This window comes from Alnus glutinosa, chromosome 1 (genome assembly GCF_958979055.1).
Source record: "Alnus glutinosa chromosome 1, dhAlnGlut1.1, whole genome shotgun sequence".
NCBI classification, from domain to species: domain Eukaryota; kingdom Viridiplantae; phylum Streptophyta; class Magnoliopsida; order Fagales; family Betulaceae; genus Alnus; species Alnus glutinosa.
In genome coordinates, this window is record NC_084886.1 from 46,826,112 (window position 1) to 46,846,107 (window position 19,996).

At 35.6% G+C, this 19,996-nt stretch overlaps 1 protein-coding gene and 1 long non-coding RNA gene across 2 annotated transcripts; one reads left to right on the plus strand and one right to left on the minus strand.

Moving 5' to 3' along the window:
- Positions 1–4,325: 4,325 nt before the first annotated feature.
- On the minus strand, positions 4,326–8,926 carry LOC133853797 (sulfate transporter 1.3-like). Its single transcript, XM_062289825.1, has 13 exons — positions 8,582–8,926; positions 8,432–8,480; positions 8,120–8,327; positions 7,794–7,968; positions 7,581–7,646; positions 7,380–7,493; positions 7,153–7,269; positions 6,920–7,046; positions 6,285–6,571; positions 6,000–6,190; positions 5,364–5,449; positions 5,179–5,255; positions 4,326–4,924 (listed from the first exon to the last, which is right to left on the minus strand). Exons 1-13 carry the CDS (start codon positions 8,924–8,926, stop codon positions 4,781–4,783), a joined length of 1,986 nt encoding a protein of 661 aa, XP_062145809.1. The 3' UTR covers positions 4,326–4,780.
- Positions 4,809–6,701, plus strand: LOC133853804 (uncharacterized). The gene is made up of 2 exons (XR_009896744.1): positions 4,809–4,949; positions 5,836–6,701. It is a non-coding gene; the product is annotated as an uncharacterized LOC133853804 (long non-coding RNA).
- Positions 8,927–19,996: the final 11,070 nt, after the last annotated feature.

Below are 19,996 nucleotides of genomic sequence, written 5' to 3' on the forward strand. Positions count from 1 at the left end.
TGTCGCAGTGGACACGCGCTTCCACGCACTATTGTGATTTTCCCCATGCGCTTCACGCGCCATTGTGTTCTCTTGCAAGTAATTTTTTTTTTACGTGCTTACGCCCCGCTTGCTTTATCATACTCTCATTTAATCAATCTAATCTCGGCCTATGACGCAACCCACAATCGAGATGATGGTTTTCAATCCAATTTGAACCAAGTCACCGTAAAATTCCAAATGTAAAGTTAGGGCTGGCAATCCAGGTTGGCCAACTCGCCAACCTGTCAATTAGGGTCAGCTCTAATAAGAGCCGTTTGATAAATAAGTTGTGTTGAGTTAATTCAACCTGACTTGTACAACTTAATTAATAAATAGGTCGTCACGATCTAATCTCATTTTTTTAAAAAAGAAAAAGAAAAACAAAAAATTATTTTATGTTTTATCGGTGTATATATGTAAAATGACATCTCAACCAAATTCATGATAAAAATTAAAGGCAAAAAAAAAAAAAAAAAAAAAAAAAAAAAAAAACGAAAAAGGGTCAGAATTAAGGGAGACCTGGGAGTTGGTCCCCCTTCCCCCCTGGCCCTACCGGATATAAAGTCATACACTACCTTCAGGAGTAGGAGTAGGAGAAATAAGAATAAGAGCAGAAAAGAAAAGAAAAGGAGAATTAAGAATAATATCGGGTGCTATCAAGCTACTACTTTACGTTTGGAATTTTTTAGTGGCAACTTGTCCCATGTAAATTTGAATGAATCTGGCTTCCTTTGCAACCACATTCAGGAAACGAGAAGAACAATATTGAATCCTCTTGTCCCTGCCTGCTTATATCATCCATAACCACCAACGCATTAATGGCGTGTCCAATGAAACTAAAACGTACGTCCAACTCGATCGGGTTAGAACTGTCAGTCTAAAACGATGTGTTTTAATCGGTTTGGAACCAAATTATTTTAAAAAAATATTGAGAAACCTATGATCATTTCTCTAATCTTTGAGTCCGCCAGTCCGGCTTCATTAAGGGGAGTTCCTACTCGAACAGGAACTCTTTTGACTTGTCAAAGCTTAATATAATTTTTCCTGCTCCTTTCTCTTTTAGGAAAGAGAATGATAAGAGATCTTATCAGATATTGATTGAGCACGTACTTGTCTTTTTTTTCTTTTTTGTATATATTTCATTTCGTTGTCAACGATATTGTGGATCAGTTAGTGTCAGATTAGGATCCCAGCTGCTCCGGTGAAACTTTTATAATGTTCTTCCTCCCACCATACACTAATCAACTGAACCTATTCTCTAACCCTTTTCCATTTCACGCAGACTTTTTGAGACCTTGTCATGATCCTCCATTTCCATCAAGCACATGCATATATATATATATATATATATATATATATATATATATATATATATATATATATATATGTCTCATCTCTCATACAACAATCATATTCCATTTTTACATATATGAAGAAGCTAATCGCTTCTTCCTAAAATTTCCTTCGGAATGTACACTGAACTTGCGAAATTGGACTGGCCGGTGAAGCTTGTCAATCACAGCCGGCCCAGAATTGGACAGATCGAGCAAGCTGCATGTTCAACAAGAACACAAGTAATTCTGGTAAGCTGTTTTGACTCAAGTCATGGCACGTACAATGTAGATTATGTATGACTTCGTCCTTGTCCTGGCAACAAACACAAAACATCGTAAGATATGTGTTTGGATGCAAACAAGCTAGCAGGACAAGGACGATAGGTTTTGATAAACTGTGTATACATATAGCTAGGTGACATCTCACCTACCGAAAACTGCTTTCTTGGTTTTTGGGGTGAATTCCGTTTGTTTCTGACAATGGCAAAAGGCCTGCATGAAGCCTGGTCAACCTAGCCCGTAAAATCGCCAAAAGAAGGCAGTGGTACATTAGATATTAACAACATAATGACTTACAAACACACACCATTCCACCAATTCCATGAACAAAACCTCTAAGAAGGCAAATTCAAGGGATAGCTCGATCACATTATTCTACAAGGTCTCATTAGCAAACCCAATATTCTCTCTCTCTCTCTCTGATCTCTCTCTCTCTCTCTCTCTCTCTCTCTCTCTCTCTCTCTCTCTCTCTCTCTCTCTCTCTCTCTCTCTCTCTCTCTCTCTCTCTCTCCCATAAACGCTCTCTGCAAAAAGTTTTCCCCTCCCTCTCATACCTCAGTCACTGGTCTTCCCTCCTCTCCCCACCGCAACCCTTAATTATGTACTCCTTTTCTTTATCTCCTCTTTGTTACTTCATTTTTTGTTTTCACCTTCTTTAGTTTTCCTAGTATTTTCTTTGGGTTATTAGAGGTTAGATTTATTGAAAACCCACAACCTCCACCACTCACACGCCTCCTCCAGCTCCATCGCCAGCCGCTGCTCAACCATCCACCAGCCCCGTCCGTCGCGCATATACCCCACACGCTATTGTGGCGTGCGTCGGTTACACGTGCCGCCGGTTCTTTCTTCTTTTTTTTTGTTGATCTCATTGGCATGCTATAGATCTCCTCCATCACAACACTTCTGTCTCTCCTTTATAAAGTCTTTTTGGTCTAACAGAAATTCTAGATCCAAATCTGGACCTCAAAAAAATCCGATCTTAGTGGTTCTTTACCTCACCGCCCTAGATGGCCTCTCCTTACAACTACCTATTAATCTCCCCGGCCAACTCCCTCGTAAGCTAGCAAAAACTAAATTAAGATCGGTTTCCTTAATTGTTGATATTTGATACCCACATCACCGATTGCCTTCTCCGCGACCCTCTGAAATTGTGGCTAGATTGCTGTCAAGATTGTATTTTCTTTTTAGTCTTTTGTATTTTGGATTCTGTATTTTTTTCGTTTTTCTATTTGGGCTATTTGTTGGTATTTGTTCTTACTCATCTATAAAATAATAATAATAAAATCACATTATTCTACATCCAAAAATCTTTAATCAAAGGAGAAACACTTCATCGAGAAAATTATGAAAAAGAATGGAAATCTGGATGATAAATTTCTTTAAAAGATCAAAGTAATAAAGTTTGGTTTTAGTTGGGTTAGGTGTGTTTCCACTAGGGGCATGGACTGTTATTTGACTTATTAATTACTTGGTTGTCAAAGTTCGAAAAAAAAAAAAAAAGATAAAAAAAGCTATTCGATCATATCTGCACGTTCTTCAATCCGATGCTTAAATTAGCTTCTGTGAGAAAATAATGCACGATGCACAAGAGTTCAGTCTAAGTTTATACATGGGGTATGAGCCTATTTATAGGCAAAGAAATGGAAATCAACCTAAATTAGGTTTCATACTACTTCTTGATCTAAGAGAGTAATCAGAGTTCTATTTGAACTTTGATCATTTAGTAGATATATAATCTGATATGATACTGAATTTTTCGGAATCAGATTGGACTAGGAGACCTATCCCGATTCTATTGGGAATAGGATTACTGATCAAACAGGACTTGAACTAGGAGTCCTATCCTAATTCTACCGGGGATAGAACTGCTAATCGGATTATAACTCATACTTCAATACAACTTGGAGAAGAGTTCTAATCTAGATTTTCTGGGATAACTGATACTTGATTTCTCGGGACATGCTTGTCCTGGGCCTTGGCTGACTAAGTTGACTCTCAGTCCCGAGTTATTTGTATTCTGGGACCCAATTTGGATTTACCTCACGTAGTGTATTCTGGGAATAACTGCTTGGTGTATGACACTCGGGATATATAGGACTTTTCGGGAGTCCTGCTGTCTTCTCCTTGGACCGACACTAATTCACCTGACAGCCCATGATTCTTTTGATGGGCCAATTTTAATGAAATTATTCCCAACAATTTGCATGCACCGAGTTAATTAGCCAGACTCTCGAGCCAAAGTGGGTCTTTGGGTCGCGTTTTGAAATTATTGGAGTACTAATCATCAACCATCCTGCTCATAGTTTTATAAATGTCTCATTCAATTTTATGATCTGTTAAATATTTTCTATGTTAAGCTATTTTTCGTTGTTTCTCTTTACCTTATTTACCATGCACACCTTAACTTCTTTATAAATATCATACATTGTAAAACAATAACAAAGAGTTGAATACAATAAATATGTAGCCTTAAGAGCTCTTTTTTAAGACAGAACTACGTACTTCAAAATTTTCTCTTTTACTTTTAATTTACTCGGTTTTGTAACATTTGTGAGAGTCCCTTAGAGGTTTTGTGATCATTGCTTTATGGATTTGTTAGAGAATATATAGGCGCATGTTACGAAAGCTTGTCTCTTGGCACAAATAAGAAAGAAAATACATATTATGTTAAAGTTTGATCAATCATGGAAGTTGGCCTACAACAGGATGTAAAGGTTTTTATTCAGGTACAGTTTTCAAATGCACCATTATGATGTTCAAAAAAGAAAGACCATTAAGGAAAATTTTAGACACTTTCCTTTGCCTCGTGAAAAGAAAAAGATCAGATATGCATTCATCCACTCGAAGAAAACAAAATTCCTCCAGTGTATGAGATATGGAACCGCTAGTACACAGAAAAAAAAAAAGGATATATGGGATGTTTCTGTAAATTACATAACCTTATCGCTTTTTGAGTGCACAATTGTGCACCTTTTCTTTTCCTTTTTTCAAGGATTAGGATCACAGAGAATCCACTTGAACCACTTTTATAATGACCTCGTCACCATCCACCATTAGACCTGTTCTCCCCTTCTACTTAACCACTGTAGGTATATATAACTTATGCTTCTCATTTCTTTCTCTCATGCACCAGCATTCCATCTTTGTCAGGCTTCTTCAGCCAACTTCGGAGAACAGGATGAGACGGCGTCTGCAACCGTGAGGAAGATTTTGTCCTCCCCAATCATGTTTGCAAATTTGGAAGCATGGAGCTTGTCAATCACCACTGGCCCAGGATTTGCCAGAATGAGCTGTGAAACGGCATGGAAACTTCTGGTAAGGCAATTGAGTGACAGGTAACAGTATAATATGATGTTGCCACTTTCAAAATTTAATTACTAATTAAGTAGAAGATATGGGAAAAGGTGATCTTGTTTTTAGAAGCATTCCCATAGAATCCCCCATTCTCTCTTCCACCCGGATAAGCATTCCCAGAGTAGCCATTTTTTCTCATTCAATTACAAAAAGAAAAGAAAAAAAAAAAAAAAATTGAACATGCGTTTACCTGAATCTTTCTCTTTTGGAGACTCCCACATAGTTCTTCCAGGGCATGAATGCCACTAGTGTCAATGTCAGTAACGGCTGCAGTTAACAGAAAACAACATTAAAAATTAGTGTGGATGAAACTAGAGTCATGTGTAGGCATATTGAGTTTAGAGTCTTGGTAAAAAAATAAAATAAATTGCTTACGGGACATCTCAATTATCAAAAACTGGATTCTTGGTAGGTAGTCTGCTTTTATATGTTCTTCCTCATCTGCCAACCACCTTAATATCCTGCAATAAAATTGGAATTTGAGCATCATGAAAGCTACTGGAAGTCTTACCAATTTTCAGCATATTCTAAAAACTTCATAGTTACTCTAAATCTCTAGTTCTCTTCATATGGAGGCAAAATATATTATATGTTACTAACTACTAAGATTAGGACCCAAAATGCACCATACCAAAATTTAAGTACAAAACATCTAATTGGCCACAAAAAACAGCTCAATCACAATACTTCCAGATTCAATTTTTTAACTTTAGTCAATGCAGAACAACCATTAACAAAAATATTCAAAGCCTAAAGTCTTCCTCATCTTTTTCTGCTATCACTTAACCTTCTCCATGTGCAATTCTCGATCCTCTATATTCTTTTCATTGTTTGAACTTACTTCCAGTTTCAGGGCTATATCAGTCCTTGCATTATTATGTTCACTACAAGTTCAGTAATTGTTGGAAACTGCCTAGATGCAAATTAATGGAGTCATAAGATTGAGTTCCATATTTAAGAGGGAGAATGGCATGCACTTAGCACAAGAGAAAGAGCATCTCTAGTCTCTACCTCTCTTTAATGTAATTGGAGTTGGAAAAGTAAATTGCAGAATCCACTCTCACAATCAGAACGCCTGGAACTTTATTTGCTTCTGGATATTGTTGGATGTTTCTGTACACAGATGTCCCAGGTATCTTCCCTAGAGTTGCAGTCCTTGGCCTGGTAACTTGTAAGAGGATTTTAGCAAAGGATATTGAGACCTGCCACAACCCACAGTGAAGAAGATTTAAGTCGCTTAAGACTAATCACATTAATTCTACATTAATGAATTTAGGTAGACATTGTAATTCTTACTGCAATTAAGAGGCCTATCTCAACAGAGACAAAAATTACACCAAAGAAGGCTCCAAAACAAGCTACAAAATCAAATTTATCAATCTTCCATATCAGAATCGCTGCCTGAAAGTCGACTAGGTTGATCACAGCGGATATGATGATGGCAGAAAGAATGGCTTTTGGTGTGTACTTAAACAGTGGTGTGATGAATTCCAAGGTTAGGAATACAACGCAGGACATCACAATGTTAGAAAAAGCAGTTTGGCAGCCTGCCATGTAATTCACAGCTGACCGAGAGAATGAACCTGCAAGTAACATGGAGATATAATCAGTCATAGGAGAATAGAAATCATTTCCATGCTACTTAGTCATGTGCATGTACTTCTGCCCATCAGTCATTAGAGGTTCCATGTGTCAGGGCATCACATTCAATCATCTGGTTGTTAAAATTCTTTATTTATTTATTTATTTTGCACAGTTTTATGCATATAAATTAACCAATGCTTTGAAGGATAGCTACATATTATTTTGTGGTTATGAAGACAAAGCGAATTAACTCTTTTCAGACATGAATCTTTTTTCCCATCATTTAACAAGCATCATCATTTGGAAATAGCTAGTTTTACACGACTTAGTTTGTGCTTCCATCTCACCTGTCGCCACATAGCAGGAAGTCATCGAACCAACAATATTCATTGCTCCTAGTGCCACCATTTCTTTGTTTCCATCAAGTTGATAGTCCTTCATGGCAGCAAATGTTCTACCAATTGCTGTGGCTTCCTGATAGAATTGCCCCAGCAGGAGAAAGACACGAAAAATTAGCTCAAATACAAGAATGAATGATCAAATCTCTTGTTGAGAGGAGACGGGTTGTGCTATGGCTCACCGTCAGTGCTATCATACCAGCCACGACACCGATCCTAAAACCTTTCCCAAGATATTTACCACTGAAATATATTTCATTCAACGATGGGGGATTAATTCCTTTCTCTATATGTTTCACCTTCACATATCAATAGAACTTGTTAGTGTCATTGCACGGCCAGTAGAATTCCTATGGCTACAACTATTTGTCCTTAAAAACTAGAGGAGAAGAATGAAGAAAGAGCTTACAATTTCAACGCCTTTCTTGTCTGCACGGGTTATGTACACAAAAACGGTGGACAGAATAACAGATATCAATGGAGCAATTGCAGGCACCCAGAAGAACTTCCTGTTCCTTTTTCCCTGCTCCCCAAAATATGTCAGAATCAGAAAATAACTCGCAAGCCTCCAACATTTTAGGTAAATAGCATTAGAATTGGGAGTACTTACTATGTATTTAGCAAATAGAAGAAAACTTAAAAAGGTCGCTCCAATAAGTATAGTCTGCCAGTTCCACTGCAAAATGTGTGATATAAGATTCAGTACCTGGGCTTGAAGTTTGTTTTTACTTTGGACTTATTGGTTATTGTAGATCCTTTTTCGAACATGGGATACGGGAACCAAAAAAAAAACTGAGGGAGACAGAGAAAAGAGAGATCTTACTCCATGATTGGCTGAGCCCCATACTGATTTCATTACAGAGATAATATCAGATTTCCTTGTGAACTTTTGTATGCCAAGAAAACCCTTAAGCTGTTGCAGGGCAATCGTGATGGCAGCTCCACCCATAAAACCGACAATGGCAGCATGAGATAAGAAGTCAATCAAGAACCCCAACCTGAAAAAACCAAATCCATCATATATAATCATAGTGCACAGATTGGCAAGAAGCCTTCAAAAGGCTGAAAAGAAGCATGCATGCAATGCAATAATACTTATTTAAGACAAAAACTCTCTTTGTGACTTGTTAAGATATGGTATTTAATTACCTTAAAAAGCCTAGGGTGGCTTGAGTGATTCCTGCAAAAAAAGTTGCTGTGAATGCAAGCCGCCGATAATCTTTTGCATTTGTTGCGTGGTCGATCTCATTCTGAAGAAGGGTCCCCAGCAACAGAGATACCACTGCCACAGGTCCTATGGCTATATCTCTTGAACTACCCATGAAGGCATAAATCAATGGTGGGACGAAGCTGGAATCTGTTAAGATTTAGAGAAAACACAACACAGAGAAGCCTAATCACAAATCCTAGGAGAGCAGTTATAGGAGACACATTGTGTTCATAGGTAGTACAGAAACTTACACAGTCCATACTGTGGGGCCAAATTTGCAAGATTTGCGTACCCAATGTCCTATTTTAGCAGTCAAATGAATTATTAGAACTGCACAAACGGGGTAAATCTTACGGATTTTCTGTTTCTTTTTCCAAATTATATATAGGCAGCAAATTTACCTGAGGAATGCAGAGGCTTGCAATTGTGAGTCCTGCAATAAGATCCCCTCTAAATTTAGTTAGGTTGTAGCTCCTCCCCCACTCGAGTATGGGGAAAATGGTCTGCATGCCTAGAATGAACTTTCGAGACCCAGGTTGATCCTTAAAGGGACGTAAAGGATCATCGGAAAAGAGTGTTTCTTTCACAGTAGATTTGAATTCCTTGAAGAGGTTTTGCTTCGGAGGAACTCCCACCTTGTGAATGTGTAGTGTATTCTGTGCCTGATGGCGCGAGGATGACAGACTTCGGATATCCATCTCTTTTGTTTCAAGTTTCTCATCAGTTGAATGATCCATTGAAGGCATAGACAGTTAGTTCGCCTGTAGTGAAGGAAAAGCATAGAAAGATCATGACCAGAAACATCAAAATGACAACCTAAATGAGAACAAAAGTTATGGAGGAAAAGCTTAAGAGTGCTGCACTAAACTACATGTAATATAGTTTCTTTTACATGCAAAATGCATTAATTACACCTTCAAACTCCAAAGCCTGAAAAGTAAAAGAATCGACCACCTTACATGGCTTATGGTTCTTTAACATTTTTCTGAGTAAACATATGTTAAATTCATATAATTGCATATAACTCTTGCACCTGAAACTACGATAATAGCAAGACAGGCTTGTTAGTAACAAGTAATAGCTGAGGATATTTGACCTCAACAGAGAAAATAGATGAAAGCAGAAGGCTTGGACAATCAATGTTTCAAATGTAGAGCCTTCTTGGTATGGAAGAAATTTGGGAAGCTCTTGCTTATATAAGTTCTTAAAGGATTTCAGGTCAAACTTTTCAAGCTGAAACAGAGAACCATAAAAAGCAATTAGGAGAATGAATCCGGATCTCTTACATGACATATACATGATAAGCAGCAAAGTGGAAAGAAAATTGTTCACACAGGTAGCCGACGCATGGAATTTTTTAGTACCTGGTGAAAGATTTAAACAGGTAATCATATCTTCCATAATTGTAGTGCCTATTGAATAAATATGTTGCTTGAGAAGGTGTTGACTAGCGAACACAGATGTCAGAAGGGAGAAAACTAGAAGCACATCCACCTCTGTATCTCTCAATCCCTCTTCTTTTCTTTATACATATATATAGAGAGAGAGAGAGAGAGATTTTTTATTTTTTTATTTTTTATTTTTATTTTTTTTTATTTTTTTATTTTTTCATTTAGAAGGGAAAGGAGGTTTGGTTCTTCAAGTGAAAGAACCCCCTCAAGTGGTGCAGCTGCTTAAGAATTTGAAAGTCAACAAAGTGTATGCAAAATGCAATTCCGGTCTATCACAACCAGTGACTGACAGGAGAAGTTAAGAGTCTCACTAGTGTCCTAAAAATCAAATATTGGGTCAGGTCTAATGTCTCTACATGGGCCCATTTTGATATAAACCCCTGTTAGAATCTTACTGTAGCCTATTGGCTAATTTGCTTTACAGAAAATCTTCTAAGAATTTGTATGGACCAGAAAGCAAGCTAATCAAACAACAAGACACAACAAACCTGTCAAGCCACAAAGCTAATGTGCATCAAATTTCTTGAGAGAAGGGGTCAAGTTGCCAATGTAAGCAACGCCTTTGTTTTTTTTTGATGAAAGAATCTAATAAAACTTGCTACATCATAGATATTAGAGTTATTATTATTTTTGCTTGACACTGACATCAAATAAGCAGCATCCAAGAACTCTTACTTTAATTTAGTGTCATAGAAAATATTCTATTCCCAAAATTGGATTGAAAATGATAAAACTTAGTTCTCATTCAAGTTCAATGCCCCCCTTTGGAATACCTTAAAAGCCAATTTGATTTGCATCCAATGATCGTAGTTAGCAATTAGAAGGGTCTACCCCCATGCCATATCCACTGGAAAATATAAATAATTTTATTTATTCAATCAATATTTAATTTTTTAAGCATTAAATGTAAGTACAAGAAGTTTGTTTCACCCCTCCCTCAATTTTTTTTTATTTTTTATTTTTCGTTATTTTCATTTTGGAGACTTTTGGGTCATTTCAGTTCTGGGTCTAAATAGCACCTACATTGCACAAAAGAAACAATTTTTACAAGTTAGGGGAAGAATGCAGCCAATCTAAACCTTTTTTCTCCCTCATTACAAGGTGTAGAATCAAAACCCAGAGATATTTTTCTTCTTTTGTGCCAATTCTGGAGAATAAAGGCTAAGATCAAGTCTACCGTCCTCACCTTCTGTCATATGCTTCTCATGCAAGCCGTTGATAGTGGGTGATTCGATTACACCCAAGACAAAGAGGCCCGCCCCCTGTCACTTTTAGCCCATATCCTCTGTAGCGAAGAAAAAGAAAAAGAGCAACAACAACTAATAAGAAATTGAGAAAAAGGCAAAAAGAACTAGCTATATATTATAATATCCATGTGAGGCACAAAATGTGATGCCCAAAACCGGTTACCATTTGCCACCTTACCTTTTCGTTCCCCACACTAGATGGTCCTCCTGCTTCTGAAAAGTTATATTTTTTTCTGCAAAATTCAATTCTGAATTTATATGTGCACGAAAATCCGAGAAAAGATGGAGATTAAGAGAAAAGACCGGAATCAGGTCTAGATGCAATGAACCCGATATCGCTTTTGAACTCTTGCTAATGCTACTTTAATGCTACTTTCTCTGGACCTCTCTCATAAAAAGGAAAAAGCTCCCCCAGTAAATATAGACCCCAGAAAATAACAAACCAAAAGAATAGGGGAAAATAGAAACTTCTATCTGTTTGTTTTCCGAGAAAATATGCACCCATCTCTCTCTTGAATTATTACTGTTATTATTTTATTTTTGTAAGTCAGGGGAGTGATTATCAGCACTAATTAAGCTTAAGCTGAATTTATCGAGCAACGTGATGGACAACGATTCCTAGAACTTTTTGTTTTGTTTGATAGTTCGAAGTCAACGAGGTGGTGGTGACTCGCGAGCGCAACTGTGTAGGCTGTAGCTCTCCACCACGGCGCCACCTGCCGATGTTTTGTTCGTAGCCGCAACTTTCTGATCTCTTGGATCAATGCCTAAACTCTTTAGCAAATTTTCCGTGGACCCACGCGTATGACATAGTTGCGCACGTGGGGTAGGATTGAATCGGGACGTGTTTGTGGCCAGATTCGCTACGCGGTGGGGTGTGAGAGCTTTTCAAACTTTCGATGGTAGTATTGATTTGGAAAATAAAGGGGGGTAAAAAATACAGTTGTGGTTGGCAGGACCCTTTTAATGGATTATTAAATGCAAAACGAGGGGTGATTATGGATCTTAACTTTTATCTTTAATTTTTATTCTAACAAATAATCCAAAACATAAAATATTTAAGATTTTTTTTAATCTTTTTGTCGCATTAAAATACCCAATTCCCAAACACACATATTCTTTCTTCCTATATTTTTTAAATTTTATTCTAATAATTTAAGATATAAAATGAATTCAATTTAATATTTATTTATCCATTCAAAACATTATAAGAAATGGGAATCAATATGTTTTCTGCTTTTCATCAAAAAAAAAAAACGTTTTCTGCTTTTTATTTTATAGCAACTTATTATTTTAATTTATCTTTTAAGTATAATTATAAATTATTGTTATTATTATTAAATTAATAAGTTATTCTAAAAAATGAAACTTTTGACTATTGGTTTTATACATGGGCTTTGTACAACCACTCTTGTGTGGAGTAGTCAACCATCTTACCGCGCCGACAACCAAGAATTAGAATTTTCTTTATTATTATTATTATTATTATTATTATTATTATTATATATATACATATATTTTTATTATTATTTTCTTTTTAAAGGATCAAAAGTTTGCAAAAGAAGAATTGTTTGGAACAATCGCACTTATGGATCTTGGCTTTGTCATTGTCATAAGTCCCCTTCGACCATGCCTAACATAAAATTATGTATGTTTTTATACGTTACTCATAGAACTCCCAATTATCGTAAATATTTGTATTGATTTTTTTTTATTAGGAAATAATAAATTTTTGGACCCCCCTTTTTTTTTTTGCACTACCACACAAAATATTGTAGGAGCTACGGTGAGAGCTGACCCAATAGATGTTCAAGCCTAAGACAACAAATCTAAGTCTTTTTTTAAAAAAAAAAAAAAAAAAAAAAAAAAAAAAAAAAACACCATTTAATTTCCTCGATTTTTATAATGGGGGCTTCTTGATAAAGATATTATTGTATTGTTAGTGGCTCAAAATAATAGGACAAGACATTTATTACTTATTGATAAAAAAAAAAAAAAAAAAAAAAAAAAAAACAAGACTGATTCTGCTTTATTCCAGACATGACAAAATGAAACATTTACTCTTGTAATAGGGAACTTTCCCTTGCCTAAAATGCGTGAACGGACTTTCCAATAGATCCTATGAAGAATCTGCTCCTCCGTTAGAATTCGGCCTTAGAATTTAATAGCATTCCTAGCCTGACAAATATGATAAACGGTAGAGCTAAGAACTAATCTGCATAATGTTAGAAATAATTAAATACAAATTATTTTAACCTCACATGCGTAGCGGAAATAAAATAGAACAGTTTTAGGCATACTTCCGGCCATTGTTGCTCAAGCACTTCTCAAGAACTAAGAACAAAAATTATGAGGTGTCTTGGGGACAACCTTGGATGGAACCCGGTTTAATATATACACAGCAGTTTTTAAGGCTTCACTCCACAAAAACAAAGGTAATTCAGAATTACTAAGCATGCTCTTGACCATGTCCATAAGTGTGCGATTCCTTCTTTCTGCTACACCATTTTGTTGTGGTGTGCCAGACATTGTGTATTGAGCAACAATACATTCTTCTTGAAGGAATTGCGCAAATGGACCGATCATTTATCCCTTTTCTGTGTACCTACCGTAGTACTCTCCACCTCTATCAGATCTCACGATCTTGATTTTCTTTTCCTTTTGTTTCTCCACTTCCACCTTATAGGTTTTGAAGGCATTTAGCGCTTCAGCCTTGTCAATTAGGAAGTAAAGATACATATATCGCGTATGGTCATCAATAAAATATATGAAATATCTTTGACCATTGAGGCAGGGAGTAGAAAAAGGTCCACAGATATCTGTGTGCACGATTTCAAGAATCTCAGAACTCCTTCTGGCACCTTTAATGGTCTTGTTGGTTTGCTTTCCTTTTATGCAATCCACACAAGTACCAAAATTAGTAAAGTTAAGAGTTTGTAAAACTTCATCACTTACTAATCTTTTGATTCTCTCTATGGAGATATGTCACAATCTCCTGTGCCATAGTCAAGCGGAGTTATCATCTACAAGGCTTCTCTTTATGCCAATATCAGTATGCAACGATAAATAACTGTTCTCAAAGTTGGGATCTAAAGAAAGTTTAAATAGACCATCAATTTTTATTCCACCACCAACAAAATTATTATTTCTAAAAATACTGAAAGTTGAGTTAATAAACCAAAAACCATATCCAAATACATCAAGTTTTGAAATAGAAATTAAATTTCTAGAAAATGATGGAATATAAAAAACATTCTCAAGGTCTAGTACATATCTAGTTTTCAAAATAAGTCTATAAGTTCCAACTGCTACGACCGGTGAGAACAATTTATTTCCCGAGTAAACACATTGCTCACTTCTTATCGGCTTCCTTGTTTTGAGAAATCCCTGCAATGTATTCACAATGTGGATTGTAGAACCAGAATCAATCCACCATGTATTGCAATGAGCCTCAACAAAAAAAGATTCATGACATACAAAAGAGATGAGATTACCTTTCTTTTCCAGCCATTTAATATATTTCTGGCATTCTCTCTTCATGTGCCCCTCATTCTTGCAAAAGAAACAAGCATCCTTATTGCCTTTGAATGACACCTTGTTTCCTTTTTTTGGAGTGGTGGGCAACCTTGCCTTTCTTAGTCTTTGCTTTAGCACGAGCAACCAAGTGAGCACTTTCTGGTTTCTCGTGTTTCAACCTCTCTTCCTCTTGAACACACATGGTCAAAAGTTCATTAATCGACCAGTTATCCTTATGTGTGTTGTATGAGATCTTAAAGGGACCATACTGAGGAGGAAGAGAGTTGAGAACCAAATGGACCAAGAAGGATTCGGAAATCTCAACCTCAGTGGACTTTAATTGAGCTGCTATATCCCTCATTTCCATGATGTGCTCACGCACACTTTTGGAACTATCGAAGGCTTGACTTGATAGTCTCTTCATTAGAGTGCTGGTCATGGCTTTAGTTGAACTCACAAACTGTGCTTCAACGGCTTTCAAAAAATCCTTAGCCTTAGAACATTCAGAGATAGAACCCCTAATGCCTTTTGGCAATGTGAGATTGCATAAACATTAAGCTGAGGCGATTGGATCGCTCCCATCTTTCATGTTTAGCCATCTCTAGTGCAGTACTGGTAGCAGTTAAAGCAGGTGGTTCATCCGTCCAGAGTGCCATGTCTAATTCCAAACACCCTAATGTAAAGAGCAAGTTCTCTTTCCATTCAGTAAAATTATTGCCATTAAGTTTTGGAACATGAAAAGTACCATCAAATAATCTAGCAGGTATAGCTGCAAGAACCAAGGAAAAACAAAACTACTTAAGTGCTATGAAGTGACTTTAATTTAAATCAGCCAATGCTAATTTAAATAGTAAATTTCAACATACCTTTGGGCAAAGGTTGCATCACGCATGAAATTTACTCCTTATTAATAAGACCAATAAATTTAAATATTAATAAATAAAAATTCCCCGTACCTTTGGGCAACCGAGATAATTTTTACTTTTAATACTAAATTTATTATCTTATTCTAATTAAGTCATAAAAATAAAAACTTCCCTTTGGGGATAAATGATTAAGTTTATGAATTAATTACATCACGATGTTAATTTTTCCATATGAAGTTCATATATTTAATCTTGATGCAATTATTATTCAAAATTGAGATGCTTTGGCTCTTCCAAAATTATCATAATAATTGCAACTTCATTAACATCTTACAACTTTATAGATGCCCACAAATGACCCTAGGAAGAAGACAAACCCTCATGTAAATGAGGTAAATAGCATTCTCCAAGGTGCAAGCAGATAAGCTCCCAGAAAAGTGAGGGGGGTCACCCGGACACACTTAAATCCCAATACTTTCCTTACCAAAACTTTCCCCGACATTGCATTCTTAGATAGTGCCATAAACCCACTCCAACATATTAGGTTTTGCTAATTATACCTTAGGTCTAGGCATCAAACAATTTATATAAAAGGCAAATATACAATTATGTATTAAATAAAAAACAATTATTTCAATACACAATAATTTAAACCTCAAGCTAAATAAAATTGCATTAAAAAAGCACAATAAGCATATAGCCCAATGGTTCAGGATGTGGCCTTAGGCCCTTTACACTTAGTGAACCCATGCTCTAAACCCCATAAGGCCTCAGTTTTTTTTTTTTTTTTTTTTTAATTATTATTATTATTATTATTACTGAATAGGCCCAGTTCTGGATACGGGTCAGCCCACTTGATGTCAGGTTGGGTTTTGGATTCTTGATGTCGGGTTGGGTTTTAAACCCTACCCGATTAACACCCAACCCGACCCGTCCTTTTCTAGATGGGTTGAAAAAACCCTAAAGGCTGAAAAATAACCCAGCCGTCGCCCCCATTGATGCCCCGCCGCCACCCCTTTTTGCCGCCCCTTATGCGGCGGCCAAGAGAGGCCGCCGCTTTGACGACCACGGCGACCCTTGTGGGCCGCTGTGTACTGGAGAAGCAGCGGCCAAAAGGCCGCTGCTGACTGAGACGACGGGAACGGCGACCCAAACACTGCAGAAGCAGCGGCCAGAATGCTGTAACGGCGACCCAAAGGTCGCCGTTTACCCCAGAAGCAACGGCCTTTCGGCCGTTGCTTGAGGTACTGGAACAGCGACCCAAGGGTCGCCGCTTTTTCTGTAGGAGCACCCGAATGGCAAACCAGAGGGGGTCTCAGCTTGGTTTCCAGGCAGGGGCAAAACAATAATTTTCTTTTACAGTAAAAAACAGTAAATATCACAGCCCAATAATGTGTTTCTATCATGTCACAAAAGACGGAATATTGCTTAAACAATATTGACAAACAGAAGTGAACAATACCAAATAGAATATACTTGATTCAATATTAATAACAAATAAAAAATACTTGATTCAATATTGATAACGCATAGTAAAATTATACGCTAAGCAAAATAGCACAAAGGCTGGCTCTGATACCACATGTTAGAAATATTCAACATATTGTTTAAACTAACATGCGCAGCGAAAAACAAATAATACAGGATTCAGGCTTACTTCTAGCCATATTTACTCAAGCGTTTTCACGATCCATCTGAAGAACAAGAAAAGATTATCTAAGGGATCTTCTAACCAATGCCTATGACTGTATTGCCGTACTGATGGTGTACACATGCTATTAATTTATAGGTTAGGTCAGGGACCCTCAAATATGGTAAATACCGTATTGTTCCTCCCATCAAGGAAACAATATTATTAATTGATTTTAAATCAATTAATCGATTCCATTACGGTAATTTAATTAATTAAATTACCTAACCGTAATACCGTATATACTATTTATTTATTAAATTATTAATAAATACTTCCTTATGTAGCATATAGGCTATATATGAAGATAATATCTTACACACAAGACAGCCATCTTGCTCTTGGAACTCCACTTGCTACAAGCTTAATTCGGCCAACGTAGACTGCCAGTCAAGCTGAGGAATAAAAGAACAACGTTGAATACAACTATATAATTGGTGCGTATTATATTAATGTTTAGAGCTGATCGACTTTAATAATTAACAACAATAGTGTATCTTTTTTGGTCATTTAAGAAGATTTTATAGACGTACTTGACTTTAATAAATTGACTACTATAAGTTAATTATTAGATAATATAAGATTTCGACCTAATTTGTTTGACTCTAATGTTTTCCACTCACATGCTGATGCTTGACTGCAGATCGATAAGAACAAAATGGGTGAATGAGCTAGGGAGGTTTTCAGGAGAAGCATTGCAATTGCAATGAAATGGACAGATTTTTATATACAATAATAATAATAAATTAATATGCCATTTTAATATTTTTTTTTGCTTGCTAAGACGTACATGTCAAAGAGCAGGCCAGGAGTGTTCTTTTGTTCGTCGACTGGGGTAAATTTTTACTTGAACTTGGCTAAATAAGTAGTAAGGATAAATAAAATAAAATAAATCCATCTTTTTTTAAATTTAAGGTGAGTCTTGTGAACAACTACTGAAGAGCCGTACACCAGTAATTTTTACTATAATTAATTAATTAATTAATTATTTGGGGTAGGATCGGAAGAAATGATCCTCGTTTTGCTTGTTGCAGGTACTGTACAAAAATTGAACCATTCCAATGGAATATTGTCTCTCCGACCAACGGATCGGACTATATATATATATACACACTTATAATTAATAAAGGCCTGGCCAGTATCTATCTTTTTCAGTTCAAATAAATTTTTATATGAGGAAGACGGGCCCCCTATTTCCCTTTTTAGTGTTCCTCGGTGAAAATAGGAGATTCGTAGTACTTAATTCTCTAATATATTAGTTGATTTTATAACTAATCAAGCATAGAATGTGATCTCTCTACAACTTTTATGGGTCCTTTTCATTTTATCCAACCTTTCCGTTAAATTAATAAATAATTAACCAATTAACCAGATCCTAAGCTAAGTTTATTGTCTTGATCATTACCAAACAGTTGCTCCGAATGGCTGTGAACTACAGAATTACATATGACTCCTATGAGTCCAACAATACAAGTGTTCTCTTTTTGGGTAACCATGATTTTTCTTTATTAATGCTCCGTTTGTTTTAGCGTAAAATATTTTTTAGAAAATATTTTTCATATTTTTTGACGTTTGATATGACCGAAAATAAATAAATGATATTCCTACATCTCTTACACACCTTCAATACATTTCATTTTCAAATATACCATAAATTCAATAGAGGATTTAAAATTTGATTGTATGGATATGTATAAAAAAATGTGTAAGAGATGTAAGTGTATCATTTTTCTTGAAAATAATAGTCAAACCGAAAAACATTTTTGGTTTGAGCAAAAAAACTTCTTTAGTTTCGATAAATGATTTACATATTTAAATTTCGTAAAATCATTTTTCGAGTTTAAGTTTATCCTTTTCAAACTACTAGACCATAGTCAAACTACCGCTAGGCCACTATCGGACCGTCATCGTACCACCAACATGCCTTCGCTATAGCTCAAATTATTAGATTGATTTTTTTTTAAAAAAAAATTTATATCAATATTTTTTATGTTGTGAATAAAAATTGATTTTATAGGTTAATATGATTGAATGAAAAAATATATATATATAAAACATATGTAATTTTTCATATGTGCCAAACACTGAAAATTGTTTTCAGCGAAAAATATTTTCTTAGAAAAATAATTTTCTTAAAAATATTTTCTGATTTTATACCCAAACAAACCCACGTGAGGCTTATTCTTTTCCAACCCTTTTGTTCTTTTCATTGGGCAAAAGCTATGTCTTTTTTTGTTTTGTTTTGTTTTTATTTTTTTTTGTCCTTTTTCTTCTGTTCTCAATTTTTTTTTAAAAAACAAATAAAAAATAAACACAAAATACAAAAACGGCTCTACTTGTGTTATATATATATATATTCCCAAGATAAGTTTCTAAGAACTTTCAAAAGAATTTTGGTTCCATGTCATCTTCTGTCAAGAAAAACATTGCACTATTAATCTTTGTAGTTGGCTTAAATAACAAACCGCTCTATGTAGTATCAAAATAAATCCAAAAATCCATGTGATTGGCCTAATTTATAAATTGCTCCTTAGAGTCGAATTCCGTTAAAATTTTTGACAAATTTCGTTAAAGTGCCATATCAACGCCAATAAGATAACGAGACATTTCACTCTTAATTAAAAAAATATAAATATAATAACAATTTTAAACACAAAATACAAAAAACGGTTCTATTTGTGTGTCACATCGGAATATTTTTTTAAACCAAAAAATATATATATATATATATATATATTCCCAAAATAAATTAAGTTTCGTAAGAACTTTCAAAAGAATTTTGGTTCACTGTCATCTTTTGTGGATCAGAAAAGTGATGGCATATTGTCATTTCCGTATAGCAAACAACTTTCAAAAGAATTTTGGTGCGCTCTCATCTTGTGTCAATCAGAAAAGTGACAGCATTTTGCCATTTACGAATGGGGAATAATTCAAAAGTGACAGGCCAAGAAAAAAAAAAAAGAGTGGCATGCACCCCCTTCACTTTAGAATGCAACGAACAAAGAAAAGAGGGGAACAATAATCCAAACAATCACATTTTGCATTG